Consider the following 19,204-nt stretch of genomic DNA (forward strand, 5'->3'; position numbering starts at 1 on the left):
GAAGCGTGGGTGATGAATGTTGCAGCGAGGAGAAGGCTGGAGGCAGTGGAGATGTCATGTCTGAGGGCAATGTGTGGTGTGAATATAATGCAGAGAATTCGTAGTTTGGAAGTTAGGAGGAGGTGCGGGATTACCAAAACTTTTGTCCAGAGGGCTGAGGAAGGGTTGTTGAGGTGGTTCGGACATGTAGAGAGAATGGAGCGAAACAGAATGACTTCAAGAGTGTATGAGTCTGTAGTGGAAGGAAGGCGGGGTAGGGGTCGGCCTAGGAAGGGTTGGAGGGAGGGGGTAAAGGAGGTTTAGTGTGCGAGGGGCTTGGACTTCCAGCAGGCATGCGTGAGCGTGTTTGATAGGAGTGAATGGAGACAAATGGTTTTTAATACTTGACGTGCTGTTGGAGTGTGAGCAAAGTAACATTTATGAAGGGATTCAGGGAAACCAGCAGGCCGGACTTGAGTCCTGGAGATGGGAAGTACAGTGCCTGCACTCTGAAGGAGGGGTGTTAATGTTGCAGTTTAAAAACTGTAGTGTAAAGCACCCTTCTGGCAAGACAGTGATGGAGTGAATGATGGTGAAAGTTTTTCTTTTTCGGGCCACCCTGCCTTGGTGGGAATCGGCCAGTGTGATAATAAAAAAAAATAATAATAATATGTATAATAATAATAGTATAATAATATAATACAATAATAATAATAATAATAATAGTATAATAATATAATAAATAATAATAATATAATATTATTATTAATTATTAACACACTGGCCGATTCCCACCAAGGCAGGGTGGCCTGAAAAAGAAAAACTTTCACCATCATTCACTCCATCACTGTCTTGCCAGAAGAGTATTTTACACTACAGTTTTTAAACTGCAACATTAACACCCCTCCTTCAGAGTGCAGGCACTGTACTTCCCATCTCCAGGACTCAAGTCCGGCCTGCCGGTTTCCCTGAATCCCTTCATAAATGTTACTTTGCTCACACTCCAACAGCACGTCAAGTATTAAAAACGATTTGTTTCCATTCACTCCTATCAAGCAAGCTCACGCATGCCCGCATGTATAATAATAATACATATATAATAATAATGTACTACATAATAATAATTATAATAATATATGGCTTCATAAGGTCGTTACTAGTTGGCAGTGTTTACCTCAACAAAGTGAGAGCGGTTGTGGCCGCCTCCACCTGTTACATAATGACATATTTTATTCATTCTAGAGTATATATCAGATTTCTGTTATTTATATTGTTTGTTATGTCATATTAGATGAACTGTGATAGATAAATAAGCTGTAGAGTTGATGATAGCGAAATATTCAAGGAATATTTTGTCCTGTCTCCAGACAAACTCTCGTCGGCCGCCGCCACCGCCACCATACATATAATGACATATTTTATTCATTCTAGAGTATATATCAAGTTTCTATGTTATTTATATTGTTTGTTATGTCATATTAGATGAACTGTGATAAATAAATAAGCCGTAGAGTTGATGATAGCGAAATATTCAAGGAGTATTTTGTCCTGTCTCCAAACACTCGTCGGCCGCCGCTGCCGCCACATATATAATGACATATTTTATTCATTCTAGAGTATATATCAGGTTTCTGTGTTATTTATATTGTTTGTTATGTCATATTAAATTGTGATAGATAAATAAGCCATATAGATGATATTAGCAAAATTATTCAAGAAGTATTTTGTCCGGTCTCCAGACAAACTGTTGTCCATCACCGACACCACTACATGAATTACATATTTTATTCATTTTAGAGTATGTATCAGGTTTCTGTGTTATTTATATTGTTTATTATGTCATATTAGATCAAATGAGATAGATAAGCCGTAAAGTTGACATTAGCGAAATTATTGAAGTACAGAATTCCACTGGAATGGATTAATTGCATTTCAGTGAATTTAAGTGATAAAAATTGACTCTGCAAACGAGCAAATCCAGTTGCGAGCAAGGTCATGGAACGGATTAAACTTGCAAGTAGAGGTTGCACTGTATATACAATCTGTTGGACACCGCAACATAGTTAAAGTAGGTAAATGGGCATTTTCTCGTACTCATTCAATAGAATAAAAGGAGTTCTAGCAAAATAGCTGTGAGTTTGGTCGAGTGGAACAAAGGAATTGGCCCAAAATAGGGCTCAAAGTGGGCAAAATTGCTGATGCGTAAATATCACTGAGACCACTAACTTCACGAGTGTAATGTTGTAAGTTTTCATTACCTTCAGAAAAGGTTCTCTATTATTTCATAAGAAAATTTTTTTTTTTTTTAAATTCTTTGACACCATAAGCAAGTTTGCAACACTCAGAGGGTTAACAATGTTGTTGAGTGATGCTTGATTTGGGTGGGACATGACTAAAGTTGTTTTGTCAGCAAAGAGAATAGGTCTAAGTTGTTGCAGTATATTTGGAAGGGCATTGATGTATAAAAGGAAAAGTAAGGGGTCAAGGACACTTCCCTGTGAAACACCAATGTCCAGAGGTCTTGTTGAGAAGGTTGTATCCCAAAAGGAGATGTATTGCCATTTGTTAGTAAGGTAAGACTTTATATATGCAAGTGCATGACCTCTGATACTGTAATGATCTGGTTTGTGAAGTAGGATATTGTGGTTTATTTTATCAAACGCTTTCCTTAGGTCAAAAAAGTCCTAGTGGCTATTCATTTTTTCATGTGCTATGTAAAGTAGGTCTAACATTTTTATAATTGCATCATTTCTGCTTTTGTTTCTCATGAAGCCAAACTGGCAGAGGTTGAGTATGCATTGTGATATTATAAAGGAGTATAATTTTGTGTACGAGTTTCTCAAAGATTTTGGATAGCTAAGGCAAGTTTGATATTGGCCTATAGCTGTTTGCATCTTTTGAGTCTCCACCTTTGTGTATTGGTGTAACCTTTGCTATATTGAGTAATGTTGGTTTGTACTTTGTTAAAGAGTAATGTAATGGTGGGTGAGAGGACGAGCTGCTTGTTTAACCCTTAAATGGTCCAAACGTATATATACGTTTTTTCAACATCTGAAAGTATGTAAAAAAATGTAGATCTTCTTTTTGTTTTACATTTGAAAATGTGTAAAAAAACTTTTATCTACATTTTTTTTTTTTTTGTTATATTTGAAAATGTGTAAAAAAAAAGTAGATCTACTTTTGTAGCGCTACGAATTTGAACGTCGATCTGTTTGGACCGTTTAAGGGTTAAACAATAGTGGTGGGACAAGAGTTAGATTTCCTGATTTATTTTTTAGTGAATTAATAATTTGGTGACTTCAGTGGATTTGGAGCAAGATAGAGGGATATTGGGAAGTTTCCATCAAAGTGATCACTCGCTCAGGTATTAGTGATTGGAATTTTACTAGTGAGTCTTGATCATATGGCTGAGAATAAGTCATTTATCTTGTTAGCTGTTTCAATACCTGGAGTTTACCTGGAGAGAGTTCCGGGGGTCATCGCCCCTGCGGCCCGGTCTGTGACCGGGAGTTGTGGTTTATTTTTTTTAGTTAGGACAATATCACTAGTTTTGTTCAGCTTTTGGGTGCCCAAGATCTGAGAGGGTGTCTTTTAGGTCTTTTTTTATTATCTCCTTTCATTTCAGTGAATATTAGAATACTACAGTTGCTTGGACTTTCTTATTAGTTTCTGTCAACAAGTTTTGTAAACAATATAATGATAATATTAGTGTGGTTATTGTGTTGCAAATAAGTGGATATATCTATACAGTGGACCCCCGATTATCGTAATTAATCTGTTCCAGAAAGTGTGACTGAAGCTGAATTTGATGATATCCGAATTTATTTTCTCCAGAAGAAATACAGTGGACCCTCAGTTATTGGCCATAATCCGTTCCGGAAGGTCGGCCGATAACCAAAATGGCCGAAAACCGAATAGGAGTGAATGGAGACAAATGGTTTTTAATACTTGACGTGCTGTTGGAGTGTGAGCAAAGTAACATTTATGAAGGGATTCAGGGAAACCGGCAGGCCGGACTTGAGTCCTGGAGATGGGAAGTACAGTGCCTGCACTCTGAAGGAGGGGTGTTAATGTTGCAGTTTAAAAACTGTAGTGTAAAGCACCCTTCTGGCAAGACAGTGATGGAGTGAATGATGGTGAAAGTTTTTCTTTTTCGGGCCACCCTGCCTTGGTGGGACTCGGCCGGTGTGATAATAAAAAAAAAAAAAAAAAAAATTAATCCGTTCCAGACAAAAATATTCACAAAAAATTTTTTTTTTAACAATTATGTAAGTTTTACATACCTTTATTGAAGGCTAATGCTGGCTTCTGGAAGATAGGGAAGAGGAAAGAGGGAAGAGTTAGTGTTTGGAAGGGGAATCCCCCTCCATGAAGACTTTAGGTAGCAAAGCCTTCTCTGGGGTTACTTTCCTTTTTTGTCTTTTAATGCTACAATGACCAGCTTGAGAGTCACTGGACCACTGTCTCACAACAAATCTGTCCATAGAGGTCTGTTTCTGGCATCTCTTTAAGATTTCCCTGAAGTGGGACAGGGTTTTGTCACTGAACATGTTGCAGATATGGCTTGTTTCAGCTTGGTCAGGGTGGTGTTTCTCTACAAAAGCTTGCATCCTAGTCCACATTGCACACACCTCTTTAATCTGTCATTTACCGCTACAGTACATTCATTACCAACCTTAAAATACATATTTGTAGTCTTAATGTAGGGAAAGAGGTGAGTAGTATTTATTTGTAGGAAGTCAGTGTAGGTAGCAGTAGATGTAGGTATAGTACACATATGTAGCCTTCCCCCTCCCTGGGCTACACTACACAGCTATATTGCAATACACAGCCATGTTATTACCATGTTCACTGAGTTTAATCATTTCTAACAACTACCTTTAGTTGCCATCATAAACAAAGGGAGAAGTAATGAATAATTCATGCCAAGAATTGTAAACAAATGCATATGAAGGGCAGTTACTGCACCAGTCACCAGATTCACAGTTTTCTCTAACGCTTCATCAGAAAACGTAATGTTTACTCTCCACCATCCCATTCTCCACTCGATAACACATAAACATTGCATATTTATATGCTACATGACATTTAATGTACCAGTGATAATTATTAAAAATACATCGTATATAAACATTGCATGTTTTCATATACAGTGGACCCCCGCATAGCGAACTTAATCCGTGCAAGAGGGCTGGTCGTTATGCGAAATGTTCGCTATGCGAATTAATTTTCCCCATAAGAAATAATGGAAATAAAATTAATCCGTGCAAGACACCCAAAAGTATGAAAAAAAAAATTTTTTACCACAAAAAAATGTTAATTTTAGTACACACAAACTGAAAAAGGCATGCACAATTACATGACACTTACTTTTATTGAAGATCTGGTGATGATTGATGGGATGGGAGGAGGGGAGAGAGAGTGTTAGTGTTTAGAAGGGGAATCCCCTTCCATTAACACTTGAGGAGGCAAGTCCTTTTCCGGGGTTACTTCCCTTCTTCTTTTAATGCCACTAGGACCAGCTTCAGAGTCACTGGACTTCTTTCTGTCCATAGAGCTCTGTACCTCCCGTTCCTTTACGATTTGTCTAAAATGGGCCATAACATTGTCATTGAAATAGTCACCAGCACGCCTTGCAACAGCTGTGTCAGGGTGATTTTCATCCATAAAGGTTTGCAGTTCAACCCACTGTGCACACATTTCCTTAATTTTTGAAGTAGGCACAATGGATTCCACAACTGGCATAGGCTTCTCAGGGTTAGCCCCAAACCCTTCAAAATCTTTCTTAATTTCCATACTAATTCTCACCCTTTTTACCACAGGGTTGGCACTAGAAGCTTTCTTGGGGCCCATGGTCACTTATTTTCAACAAACAGAACCGAAAACACTGTAATAATACGAAATATTCCGAGTGTATGCTTGAATGTTACCGCGGAGGCTAGCTGGTAAACAATGGGACAGGCGGCACATGTGAGGCTGGCTGAGGCCGCACATTGGACGCGTCTCGGACGAAGTTCGCTGAGCGGGTTTTTGTCTACTATGCGGGGCAAAATTTTAGCGATCAAAGCGTTCGCTATGCGGAATGTTCGCTATGCAAGGCGTTCGCTATGCGGGGGTCCACTGTACTATGTAACGTGTTTCTTTGGGCCCATGGTTGCTTATTTTGCAGTTGTACTCAATCAATAACTACAAAAAACAATGGATTATAGCAAAATGCTTGGATGAATGAGCAGAAGCTTCCTCACTCGCCCAGAGACAAAGCCAAACTGACTCGCAAGCGGCCCCAGCCGGCGGATGGATGCCTCCCAAATGGCCGATAACCGAATTAACGGCCGATAACCGAGTTGGCCAATAACTGAACCGGCCAATAACCGGGGGTCCACTGTAATGTAAATCCAATTAATCTGTTCCAGACACCCAAAAGTATTAAAAAAAATTATTTTTTTACGTGAAATATATATTTACCTACACTGAAAACAATGAGACATAAAGAATAAAACAATAATAATAACATGACACTTACCATTATTGAAGACTTGTTGATATATGGAAGACAGGAGGAGGGGAGAGGATGGAGGAGTTACTATTGTTTGGAGGGAGAATCCCTTCAGGTACCAAGTCCTTTTCCGTGATTACCTCCCTTCTTTGTTTTTTAATGCCACTAGGACCAGCTTGAGTCACTGGACCCCTGTAGCTCAAAAAATTGTTCCAGAGAGCTCTGTTTCTGGCATTTCTTTAAATTTTCTTTAAAATGGGACACGATATTGTCATTGTACATGTTGCCAACACGGCCTGCAACAGCTTTGTCAGGGTGATGTTCATCCATAAATGTTTGCACCTCACTCCACTTTGCACGTATGTCCTTAATCTTTGAAAAGGCACCTTCTTCCATCTCTCTTCCTCCTCCTCTGAAGCAATTTCCTGAGCTGTGGTCTGTTGCTGTTGCAGATGAAGGCCTTGCAGCTCTTCAGTGGTTAGCTCTTCATTGTGGTCCTCCACTAACTTCTACATCCTCACCACTCACATCCAACCCCATGGAATTCCCCAATGCCACAATACTTTCCACAACTGCCATAGGCTCGTCAGGGTCAGCCCCCAAACCCTTCAAAATCCCTCTCTTAGACACATTCTTGCCACAGTTTTCTCAAAGCAGGGTTCAAAGTCCTGGAAGTCACTCCCTCCCAAGCCTTACCTATAAGGTTTATGCAATGGAGGATACTGAAGTGATATTTCCAGAACTCTCTTGGGGTCAGTTCAGTGTCCGAGATTATGTCAAAGCACCTTTGAAAGACTGGTTTGGTGTAGTTTTTTTTGAAGTTTGAAATGACCTGCTGGTCCATGTACTGGATAAGAGGAGTTGTATTAGGGGGCAAGAACTTCACTGATGAAACGAAACTCCTCCACAATTTGGTCATCCAAGTGTGGAGGATGAGCAGGAGCATTGTCCAGTACCAGGAGGCACTTGAGTTCCAATTTATTTTCCAGGAGGTATTTCTTCACTCTCAGGCCAAACACTTCATTGAACCAATCAAGGAAAATTTCCCTCGTGACCCATGTCTTACTGTTAGCCTTCCACATCACACACAATTTACTCTTGACAACATTGTTTTTCTTGAACACTCTGGGACTTTCAGAGTGATACACCAGTAAAGGCTTCACTATGAAATCCCCACTAGCATTACTACAGAACATGAGAGTTAGCCTGTCTTTCATAGGCTTGTGTCCTGGGAGTGCCGTTTCCTCCTGCGTGATGTAGGTCCTCTTTGGCATTTTCTTCCAAAAGAGGCCTGTTTCATCACAATTGAACACTTGTTGGGGTTTGAATTGTTCAGCCTCTCTGTACCCCTTGAATTCCTGAACATTTTTTCAGCTGCATATTTGTCTGAACTTGCAGCCTTACCATGCCTTACCACACTGTGTATGCCACTGAGCTTCTTAACCCTTTCAGGGTCCAAAGGCCAAATTTCAAAGTGCGCACCAGTGTCCAAGAATTTTCGAAAAATAATTTTGTTACTTTTTCTTACGAAATGGTAGAGAATCTTTTCCTGAAGGTAATAAAACAAAAAGTATGAAATTTGATGGAAAATTGACGAAACTATGCTCTCGCGAATTTTGATGTGTCAGTGATATTCAGGCATTGGCGATTTTGCCGAATTTGACTCCCATTTTAGACCAATTATATTACTCCAGTTGATCAAATTCTTAGCTATTTCACTAGTATTACTTCTATTCTATCGATTGAGCACAAGAAATCGCCAAGTCAACTGTTTCACTACAAAATAAAGTGATTGGAAATTGGTAATTTGGCCAATTTAAATTAACACAAAGTTCAAAATATTCTAATTTCAAAATAGGGTACAGAATAAACAATGCAGACATTCCTGGCACTAAACTAACATTTCCTCTGTTCATTAGTTACGTTTTCAGGCTTTACAAGTGAATTCCATTTTTATTTTTTTATTCACATAATGAATTTTTATTCAAACCAAAAAATAGAAGATTTACTGTTATGCAATACTGTAATAATTGTATAAATAATATCACCACATTTGTGAACGTATATTAGACCCACTAGCTGGTGTGTATTAGACTTGTGGGATCATTTGTTTACTCTTGAACATCGGCAAAAATTTAACATTTCTGCTGTTTTGAGCTCGGTTTCAACCCATTTTCATTATTAAAACCAATCAAAATTATCTCTATTTCTGTAATATATCTTCCATTCTATCAAATGAGTCCAAGAAATCGCAAATACAACTATAAAAAACATAGGAAAGAACACTGCAAATTCACTGTTTTAATCGAAAATTACAGTCTCAGTTTTTTCTCTCATTATGCACTGTGTGCTGCAGGATTTGTTTTATGTGGTGCGCGCACACCACATAGATGTATTCTCTCCTATTTAGGCCCAAATTTACCACTCACAGTTTATCAGAGTGAGCTGAGTTCATGGCGTAGATCTACGGTTTGGACCCTCAACGTATAGCCATAGATTTACGGCACAGACCCTCAAAGGGTTAAATTTCTCAAACCAGCCTTTGCTGGCCATAAATCCACTAACATTAGCACTAGTTCCAGGCATTTACTTTACGAGATCATCATGCCTTGCCTTTTCACAAATTATCGACTGCATAACACTATCTCCTGCTAACTGTTTTTTGTTGATCCACACCAACAACAAAGTCTCCACATCTTCGAGTATTTGCGATCTCTGTTTTGTGAGCATATTTACACCTTTCGCAACAACATCTTCGTTGATTTCCTTTTTCTTGGCCATGATGGAAGCAATGATTGTATGGGGCCGCTCATACATGTTTTGGACGAACGACTATTACCGAGGTAAATGACAATCACCGAGCCAATATTTTGACAAAAAACTTTACGATTACTGAATACTATTATGAAATCTGATGGCTACAATATCCGGGGGTCAACTGTATGTATATGTATATATTTTTTTTCAACAAACCAGCCACATTCCACTGAGGCAGGGTGACCCAAAAGGAAAAACAAAAGTTTCTCTTTTTATATTTAGTAATATATATAGGAGGAGGAGTTACTAGCCCCATGCTTCCAGCATTTTAGTTGCCTCTTATGACACGCATGGCTTACAGAGGAAGAATTATGTTCCACTTTCCCACGAAGATAAGAGGAAATAAACAAGAATAAGAACTAGTAAGAAAATAGGAGAAAACCCAGAAGTACAAAACATCAGTTGTTCACAAAGAGCAAAGCACAACTCTATTGTAAACTGACTGGTAAAAATGTGCAAATTCCCTGAAGCCACTGCTGGTGCCTGGCACCTCAAGATCAAACAAGTATCAGACATGCACACTTATGAAACGACTCCTGTACAAAAGTCCCTCATTGTGCAATGTCCCTGATAGGGACTGAGAACTATGTGCAGTGAAAATATAGCAACTTATAAACATGGTGAGGGTGTTCACTGCAGATTGTTCCTAGTCTTACTCAGTGAATATTTTTTTAATTGAAAACGTATTAATAAGAAAGATGACATTTGTGATGAATGGTTTGAAAAACCGACAAGTTGAAGATTGAGACACTTATGCAACATATGGGAATCTTTATTCAGGAAACGATTTGCCACACGTTTCCTGAATAAAGATTCCCATATGTTGCGTAAGTGTCTCAATCTTCAACTTGTCGGTTTTTCAAACCATTCATCACAACTGTCAGACACTGCAGCATCATGGGATCTTGTTACAAAGAATTCTTCAACACTTGTCCGACCTTTGGACGAAGACCTACTTCAAGTAGTGGATGGTACCACTATGACCTCACCTCCTCCTGCTTCGCCTCACCTCACTACAGTATATAAGCCACGTCTACGGCCCTATGCTGTACATTCTACAAGATTGATGGACTGAACACATCGACTCAAGGCTGAGGGACTGATTACCTCAAACTCCTCCTCTCCTTACGCCTTTCTACTTTGTATCAGACTGATGAAGCCACTGTGTGGCGAAACGTTTCCTGAATAAAGATTCCCATATGTTGCATAAGTGTCTCAATCTTCAAGATGACATTTACTGAAAGATGTGTATGAAATAAAATCACTGAATATAATTGCTAAGTTTTAGATTTATTCTCAGCAAAACTCATTGCTAGCTATAAGTTACTTGAATTTCTGTAATGAAATTTTTTTACAAATTGGTTACAGGTTGACCATCACTAACCTGGCATCATTGGGACCTGTAGGGTGCCAGATTAGTGATTTTGCTGGATTGCAGAGTGGTTATGTTAGAATACACTTAACCCAACGTCGATATTTATGCATCGGTGATTTCACCCAATTTATGCCCTATTTTTGGCCCATTCCATTGTTCTAGTCTACCAAACTCATAACTATTTCACTATTATTTCTCCGATTCTGTCAATTGAGTACAAGAAACTACCCATTTACCTATTTCAACTACTCAGTAAATTGGTGAGAAATCAGTAATTTGGCCAATTTCACACAAATTTCAGGACATGCCAATTTCAAAATGGGGCCCAGAATAAACAATGCAGGCATTCCTGGCACTAAAATAACATTTTCTCTGTTCATTAGTCACATCTCCAGGCCCCTCTTATATTAAGCTTGCTTTCCATCTAATGATGTTCAAGAGTAAACAAATGATGTCTTCCAATACGTGTCCAGTTGGCTGGTCTAATACGCAGTCATGAATGGGTTGACATTATTTATACAATTACAGTGGACCCTCGGTTATCGGCCATAATCTGTTCCAGAAGGTCGGCTGAAAACCGAAATAATATTTCCTGTAAGAATTACTGTAAATACAATTAATGTTCCAGACAAAAATATTCACAAAAAAAATAATTTTTTTAACAATTATATAAATATTACATACCTTTATTGAAGGCTGCTGGCTTCTGGAAGATAGGGAGGAGGAAAGAGGGAAGACTTTAGGTAGTAATGCCTTTTCTGGGGTTACTTCCCTTCTTTGTCTTTTAATGCTGCTAGGACCAGCTTGAGTCACTGCACCCGTCTCACAAAATAACTGTCCAGAGGGCTCTGTTTCTGGCATCTCTCTAAGATTTCCCTGAAGTGGGACAGGGTTTTGTCACTAAACATGCTGCAGATATGGCTTGTTTCATCTTTGTCAGGGTGGTACTTCTCAACAAATCTTTGCACATCATTCCACTTTGTACAAATGTTCCTAATCAATGAAGATGGCACTTCCTTCACTCCCTCTTCCTCCTCTGAAGCAAGTTCCTCAGCTGCAGTCTGTTGCTGTTTGAGTTGAAGCTCTTGCAGCTCTTCAGTGGTTAGCTCTTCCCTGTGGTCCTCCACCAACTCTTCCACATCCTCACCACTCACCTCTAACCCCAGGGACTTCCCCAGTGCCACAATAGAGTCCACGGGGTCGGCAGGGTCAGGGTCAGCCTCAAAATCTTCAAAATCCCTCTCTTGGACACAATCTAGCCACAGTTTTCTCCAAGCAGAGTTCAAAGTCCTGGAAGTCACTCCCTCCCATGCCTTACCTATACGGCTTATGCAATGGAGGATAGTGAAGTGATTCCTCCAGAACTCTCTTAGGGTCAACTGAGTGTCTGAGGTCACTTCAAAGCACTTTTGAAACTGCTTTTGTGTAGAGTTTTTTGAAGTTAGAAATGATTTGCTGGTCCATGGGCTGGAGAAGAAGAGTGGTGTTAGGAGGGAAGAACTTCACTTTTATAAAATTGAAGTCCCTAAACACTTGGTCTTCCAAGTCTGGAGGATGTGCAGGAGCATTGTCCAGTACCAGGAGGCTTTTGAGTGGCAATTTCTTTTCCAGGAGGTATTTTTTCACACTTGGGCCAAACACATCATTAACCCACACTTTGAAAATTTGCCTTGTGACCCATGCCTAATGATTAGCTTTCCACATCACACACAATCTATTCTTCACGACATTGTTTTTCTTGAACACTCTGGGATTTTCTGAGTGATACACGAGTAAAAGCTTCACTTTGAATTCCCCACTAGCATTACCCACTAGCATAGGCTTGTGTCCTGGCAGTGCCTGTTCCTCCTGGGTAATGTAGGTGCTGTTTGGCATTATTTTTCCAAAACATGCCTGTTTTGTCACAATTGAACACGTGTTGGGGTTTGAATCCTTCAGCCTCTATGTACCCCTGGAATTCCTGCACGAATTTTTCAGCCGCACATTTGTCAGAACTTGCAGCCTCACCATGCCTTACAACACTGTGTATGCTACTTCGCTTCTTAAATCTATCAAACCAGCCTTTGCTGGTCATAAATTCACAAACTGCAGCACTTGTTCCAGGCATTTTTTTTGCAAGATCCTCATGCAACTGCCTTGCCTTCTCACAAATAATCGACTCCACAACACTGTCTCCCACCAATTCTTTTTCCATAAGCCACAATAATAATAACTTTTCCATTTCTTCCATTATTGGTGGCCTTTGTTTAGTTAGAAAACTTACTCCTTTTGCAACATTAGCATCCTTGATTTGTTGTTTCTTTGACAGGATGGATGTAATTGTTGATTTATTCTTGTTGTACATCCTGGCAAGTTCCAGTACCCTCATACCACTCTTAAACTTTTCTATTACTTCACGCTTAAATCCCATGATGTTTCTCACTTTCTTTACCACAGGAACTTTCTTTGGAGCCATAGTTACTTATTTCACAGTTGCACTGCAAAAATAACACAAACTGCAATAGGAAATAAGCAAAATGTTTGGATGTATAAGCAGAAGCTTCCTCAGCCACCGAGAGACACAGCCAAACTGACGCGCAAGGGGCCCCAGCCAAACCGCCGATCACTGAATTAACTGCCGATAACCGGCCACCGAAAAACCTACCCATCACCGAGTTGGCCGATAACAGAACCGGCCGATAACCGGGGGTCCACTGTATTACAATAATGCAGTAGTCTGCATGACAGTAAATCTTCTATTTTTTGTGTATACCTGGAGAGGGTTTCAGGGATCTGGTCTGTGACCAGGCCTAATGGTGGATCAGGGCCTGATCAACCAACAGTAACAGCCTGGTTGATCAGGCCCTGATCCACCATGAGGCCTGGTCACAGACTGAGCCACGGGGGACATTGACCCCCGAAACCCTCTCCAGGTATACACAAAAAATAGAGGATTTACTGTTACACCTACCATCCGACTTACGACCGAGTTCGGTTCCGAGAAACCGGTCGTAAGTCGAAATGGTCGTAAGTCGAACTTTACTACTGAATATCAACAAAACATTTTTGTAATGATTTTATTTTATTGTTTTATTTTGGTTATGTTGTTAGTACTGTATTTTATACTGTAAGGTTTATCTGGAGTTTATCTGGAGAGAGTTCCGGGGGTCAACGCCCCCGCGGCCCGGTCTGTGACCAGGCCTCCTTAGGTCAGTGTCCCAGGATGCGACCCACACCAGTCGACTAACACCCAGGTACCCATTTTACTGATGGGGAACATAGACAACAGGTGGAAAGAAACACGTCCAATGTTTCTACTCTGGCTGGGAATCGAACCCAGGCCCTCACCGTGTGAAGCGAGAGCATTAACCACCAGGCCACAAATAGTTGTTTATTTCCCAGAAATTTGGCATAAAAAACACGGTCGTAAGTCGAGTGGTCGTAGGTTGAGCAGGTCGTAAGTTGGATGGTAGGTGTATTCAGGACTACTACATTATTGTAATAATTGTATAAATAATGTCAACTCATTCATGACTGCATATTAGACTTGCCAGTTGGACACATATTGGATGGTGACATCATTTGTTTACTCTCAAATATCGGCAAAAATTGAACATTTCCACTACTTTGAGCCGTTGTGAAGCCAATCAGAATCATATCTATTTCTGTAATATATCTTCCATTCTATCAAATGAAACCAAAAAATCAAGAATACAACCAAAAAACCGTATGAAAATACACCGCAAAATCCGTTTTACACCAAAAACACGGTCACCGTTTTTTTCTCATTATGCACTGCGTGCTGTAGGATTTTTTTTATATAATACACACTTACCACATAGACCTATTCTCTCATATGGAGGCCCAAATTTACCAGTCATAGCTTATGTGAGTGAGCTAAACTCATGGAGACTGACAGTGGCTTCAAAGTCACCTTATCTTTTATGTACAGTGTTCGGTGTATGTGCTTTACACAATGTGAAACACTTCTCTTATTTGTTGGAACCTTAGCTAGTGCTAAAAGTGAGCAGGTTATAACAAATGGAGAAAAAGAAATTGGAATGGCTTATGGAGCAAATAGTTGCACCAAATAGTAACAGCAGGTTGATGTGGTGACCCCAGAAATTTGAAATTATGCTAAGCAAAATTAGTGCCGGATTACTGATGGAACCGGGTTACTGATTGCCGGCCCCTCAAGGAAGGTTCCTTGATGTTGGTGAGGGGCTCTTGATTTAGGGAATTGGATCTGTGCTCCAGTTCCCCAAATTAAGCCTGAATGCCTTCCACATTCCCCCCCCCCCCCCCAGGCGCTGTATAATCCTCCGGGTTTAGCGCTTCCCCCTTGATTATAATAATAATACTGATTGCCGGATTAGTGATGGCCGACCTGTATTAGTTAATACCTTTTGTTTGAGTAGGCATACATTTTTATTATCGTCATGGGTGCAATGTTCCACTTTTGGTTCATGCACCATAGGTTGGCCACCCCTGGGTTAAGATATGGTAGTGTGAACATGTTATCAGGTTTTTTATGCATTTGAAAGCGAACAAAGGCTTTACATCAGTACCCTAACCTGCTGTATAAGTGAGGCTCACCTGTTATATGAAAGACCATGACTGCTTCCCTTATGGCACATTGGTACACTCATAGTTATCAACTTGTTTTTCATGTACAGTAGACCGTCATTTAACCCCTTGACTGTTGCAACCCCAAATCCTGAGGTGTCTCCTGGTGTCACAAAATTTCCAAAAAAAAAAAATTTTTTTGTTTTTCTTATGAAATGATAGAGAATCTTTTCCTGATTGTAATGACACCAAAAGAACAAAATTTGATGGAAAACTGACGGAATTACGCTCTTGCGAAGTTAGTGGCCTCGGCAATATTTACGAAATGGCGATTTCGCCCAATTTGAGCCCTATTTTCGGCTAATTCCATTGTTCCAGTTGACCAAACTCATAGCTGTTTCTTTAGGACTACACGCTCACAAGTAGAGGTTCCACTGTATTACTAAATGTAAAAGGAACTTTTGTTTTTCCTTTTGGGCCACCCTGCCTCAGTGGGATATGGCCAGTGTGTTGAAAGTATTAGTATTTTTTGTTTGTGTGCATATAGTATATCTTTTTACTGATAAGAATACTGAATAACCTGACAGGTCAAAATGCTTTCTAATATTACAGTGTCTGTTTAATCCAGCTAGATCCAGTACAAGGTAATCCTCATCTTCATGCTGGGATTTGGTTTGTAATAAAAATAGAACGAATTTGTCAACTTATCACCAAATAGAAAACAGTTGGCTTTTGAGAAATTTTCGGTATACAGTAATGAATAGTTCCTGAAGTTGTGTTAAAGACTCCCATACACATCTGCCATGAAATATGGTATAAGTCTAGGTGAGTACAAATAGGAAGGGCATCTGTCTTGAGCTCAGCAGATGGAGGATCAATCCTCCAATACATCCTGTGCTGAATGGCCCACATGAGTTTGATGCTTAACATGAATTATTTTATTATTGCCATGAAATACAGTGCAGTCTGTATAAAGCTTCATTTGTGCAAAGTAGAAAATGTTCTCTTTTGCATTAACTTAGATGCAATTCATTAGTTCTTCAAACATTTAGCTCATTCCACAAATAATTTGTGTTCTGTAGCCCATATCTAAAAGAGTAAACTTTATTTGCTTCCAGGCCCTTGCTAATACTCCAGTAATGAGTTACGACCCTTTGCCACCCCCTGACTCTATCTGTGGCTATAATAGACCTCCGTCATCCAACCAGCCAGTGAATAATTCATCAAGTATTTTGGCTTCGTTCTTCCGTTCACTTCTACCCAACTACGATCCAAATGCTCCAGAGGTTGGGTGAGTACAGCTGCTGGTACAGTATTCATTTGACTTTAGTACAGTGGACCCTCAGTTAACGACGTCATTGGATAACATAAAAATCGGATAACGACACATTTTTGCATCAAAATATTGACTCAGTTAACGACAAAGAACTTGGTTCAAGTCTTTCGTCCCGAACGTGCCCGCTCAGTCTGAGTGGCCCAGCCACTCCATGTGCAGCCAGTGTACCATTGTTTACAAGCAATGAGGATAATTCAACATGTGATACATTTTGAATTATTCCATTGTTTTTATTGCTTGTAACTGCTAAATAAGCCACCATGGGCCCCAAGAAAGCTTCTAGTGCCAGCCCTTTGGTAAAGAGGGTGAGAAATACTATAGAATTCAAGAAAAAGCTGGTAGAAAGATACGAAAGTGGTGGTGGTAGAGGGTAATGATGGTGGTACACCAGCCAGGGTACTTCCCCACACACCAGCCAGGGTACTTCCCCACACACCAGCCAGGGTACTTCCCCACACACCAGCCAGGGTACCTCCCCACATACCAGTCAGGGTACCTCCCCACATACCAGTCAAGGTACTTCCCCACATACCAGCCAGGGTACTTCCCCACATACCAGCCAGGGTACTTCCCCACATACCAGCCAGGGTACTTCTCCACACACCAGCCAGGGTAATTCCCCACATACCAGCCAGGGTAATTCCCCACATACCTGCCAGGGTACTTCCCCACATATCAGCCAGGGTACTTCCCCACATACCAGCCAGGGTACTTCCCCCACACACCAGCCAGGGTACTTGCCCACATACCAGCCAGGGTACTTGCCCACATACCAGCCAGGGTACTTCCCCACACACATGATTTGATTTGAGTGGGACTTGCACATGAGTGAATAGAATTATCAAAGCTTATTGCTTGGGAAGCATTGAAAATTGGGTTGGGCAAATACTATTCTGTTAGTGGGATTGTTTGTGAAGGACCTGCCTAGCATGGGCCAACAGGCCTGCTGCAGCATTCCTGCTTTCTTATGTGCAAACATTTATGGATGAGCATCACCCTGACACAGCTGTTGCAGGCCGTGCTGGCAACATCTACAATGACAATGTTGTGTCCCATTTTAGGGAAATTTTGAAGAGATGCCAGAAACAGAGCTCTCTGGACAGATAAGTAGTGCCACAGGTGTGCAGTGACTCTCAAGCTTGTCCTGGTGGCATTAAAAAACAAAGAAGGGAAGTAACCCCAGAAAAGGACTTGGTACCTGAAGTCTTTATGGAAGAGGATTTCCCTTCCAAGCAATAGTACATCTCCATCCTCTCCCCTCCTCCCGTCTCATCACTCATTAATAAGTCTTCAATAAAGGTAAGTGTCATTTTAGTATTGTTTATTCTGCATGTCTCATTGTTTTCTGTGTAGGGAAATGTATATTTCATGTAAAAAATTATTTTGTTTAATACTTTTGGGTGTCTGGAACGGATTAATTGGATTTCCATTATTTCTTATGGGGAAAATTCATTCGGATAACAACAGAATTGGTTGAAGACAAGCTCTCTGGAATGGATTAATGTTGTTAACTGAGGGTTCACTGTAAGAGTTTACAGTTAGAATCAGAGAATGAGTGGGGGCTTGAACCCATGACAAGCAGCTCCTGAAACTCCCAAGCCAGTGTGTTAACGACTGGAAAATACCAGCCTAATAAGATTCATCCAATTGAGTACAGTAGGGCCCTGCTGTACGGCATTCCACTAATAAGGATTTTTAAAATTATGACCAAAACTCGCTATACGGTTCCCCCCCTACCCCACCTGACTTGCTAATACAATCTGTGTGTGCCACCCAGTTTCTTTACATTCTCCTTAAGCTCCACTTCTCTCCATTATGTCAGGAAACTTTCCAAAATTTTAAGTGTTTTAACCCCTTGACTGTCGCAACCCCAAATCCTGAGGTGTCTCCTGGTGTTGCAAAATTTCCAAAAAAAAAAAATTCTTATGAAATGATAGAGAATCTTTTCCTGATTGTAATGACACCAAAAGAATGAAATTTGATGGAAAACTGACGGAATTACACTCACGAAGTTAGCGACCTCAGCGATATTCACGAATCGGCGATTTCTCCCACTTTGAGCCTTAATTTCGGCTAATTCCATTGTTCCAGTCCACGAAACTCATAGCTATTTCTTTAGAACTCCATTTTTTCTATCGATTGAGTACACGAAACTGCCCATTTACCAATTTCAGCTACCCAATAACGTGGTCAGAAATTTGCAATTTGGCCACTTTCACGAAAATTTAAAAATATGACAATTTCAAAGTAGGGTCCAGAATGAACAATGCAGACATTCCTGGCTCTAAAATAACATTTTCTTTGTTCATCAGTCACATCTCCAGGCCCCTCTGATATTACTCTTGCTTTCTGTTTTGAATTTTTATTTAAACAAAAAATTGAAGATTTACTGTTATGCAGACTACTGCAATATTGTAATAATTGTATAAATAATGTCAACCCATTCATGACTGCATATTAGAATGGCTACTTGGACACATATTGGAAAATGACATCATTTGTTTACCTTTGAACATCGGCAAAAATCAAACATTTCCCCTATTTTGAGCTCCATTTCAAGGTTCTTTTCATAGTAAAACCAATCAAAATCACCTCTATTTCTATAATACGTTTTCCATTCTATCAAATGAGACCAAGAAAATGAGAATACAACCAT

At 40.1% G+C, this 19,204-nt stretch overlaps 1 protein-coding gene across 1 annotated transcript in view; it reads left to right on the plus strand.

Moving 5' to 3' along the window:
• The window catches only part of Nulp1 (Nuclear localized protein 1), a gene marked incomplete at its 5' end in the record, with an annotated part of 92,759 nt that overhangs the window by 68,527 nt on the left and 5,028 nt on the right, over positions 1 to 19,204 (plus strand). The window contains 1 exon segment of the mRNA XM_070095227.1: positions 16,331 to 16,503. Within this exon segment, the coding sequence (XP_069951328.1) occupies positions 16,331 to 16,503 (173 nt within the window).

Source organism: Cherax quadricarinatus, chromosome 49 (genome assembly GCF_038502225.1).
Source record: "Cherax quadricarinatus isolate ZL_2023a chromosome 49, ASM3850222v1, whole genome shotgun sequence".
Classification (NCBI taxonomy): domain Eukaryota; kingdom Metazoa; phylum Arthropoda; class Malacostraca; order Decapoda; family Parastacidae; genus Cherax; species Cherax quadricarinatus.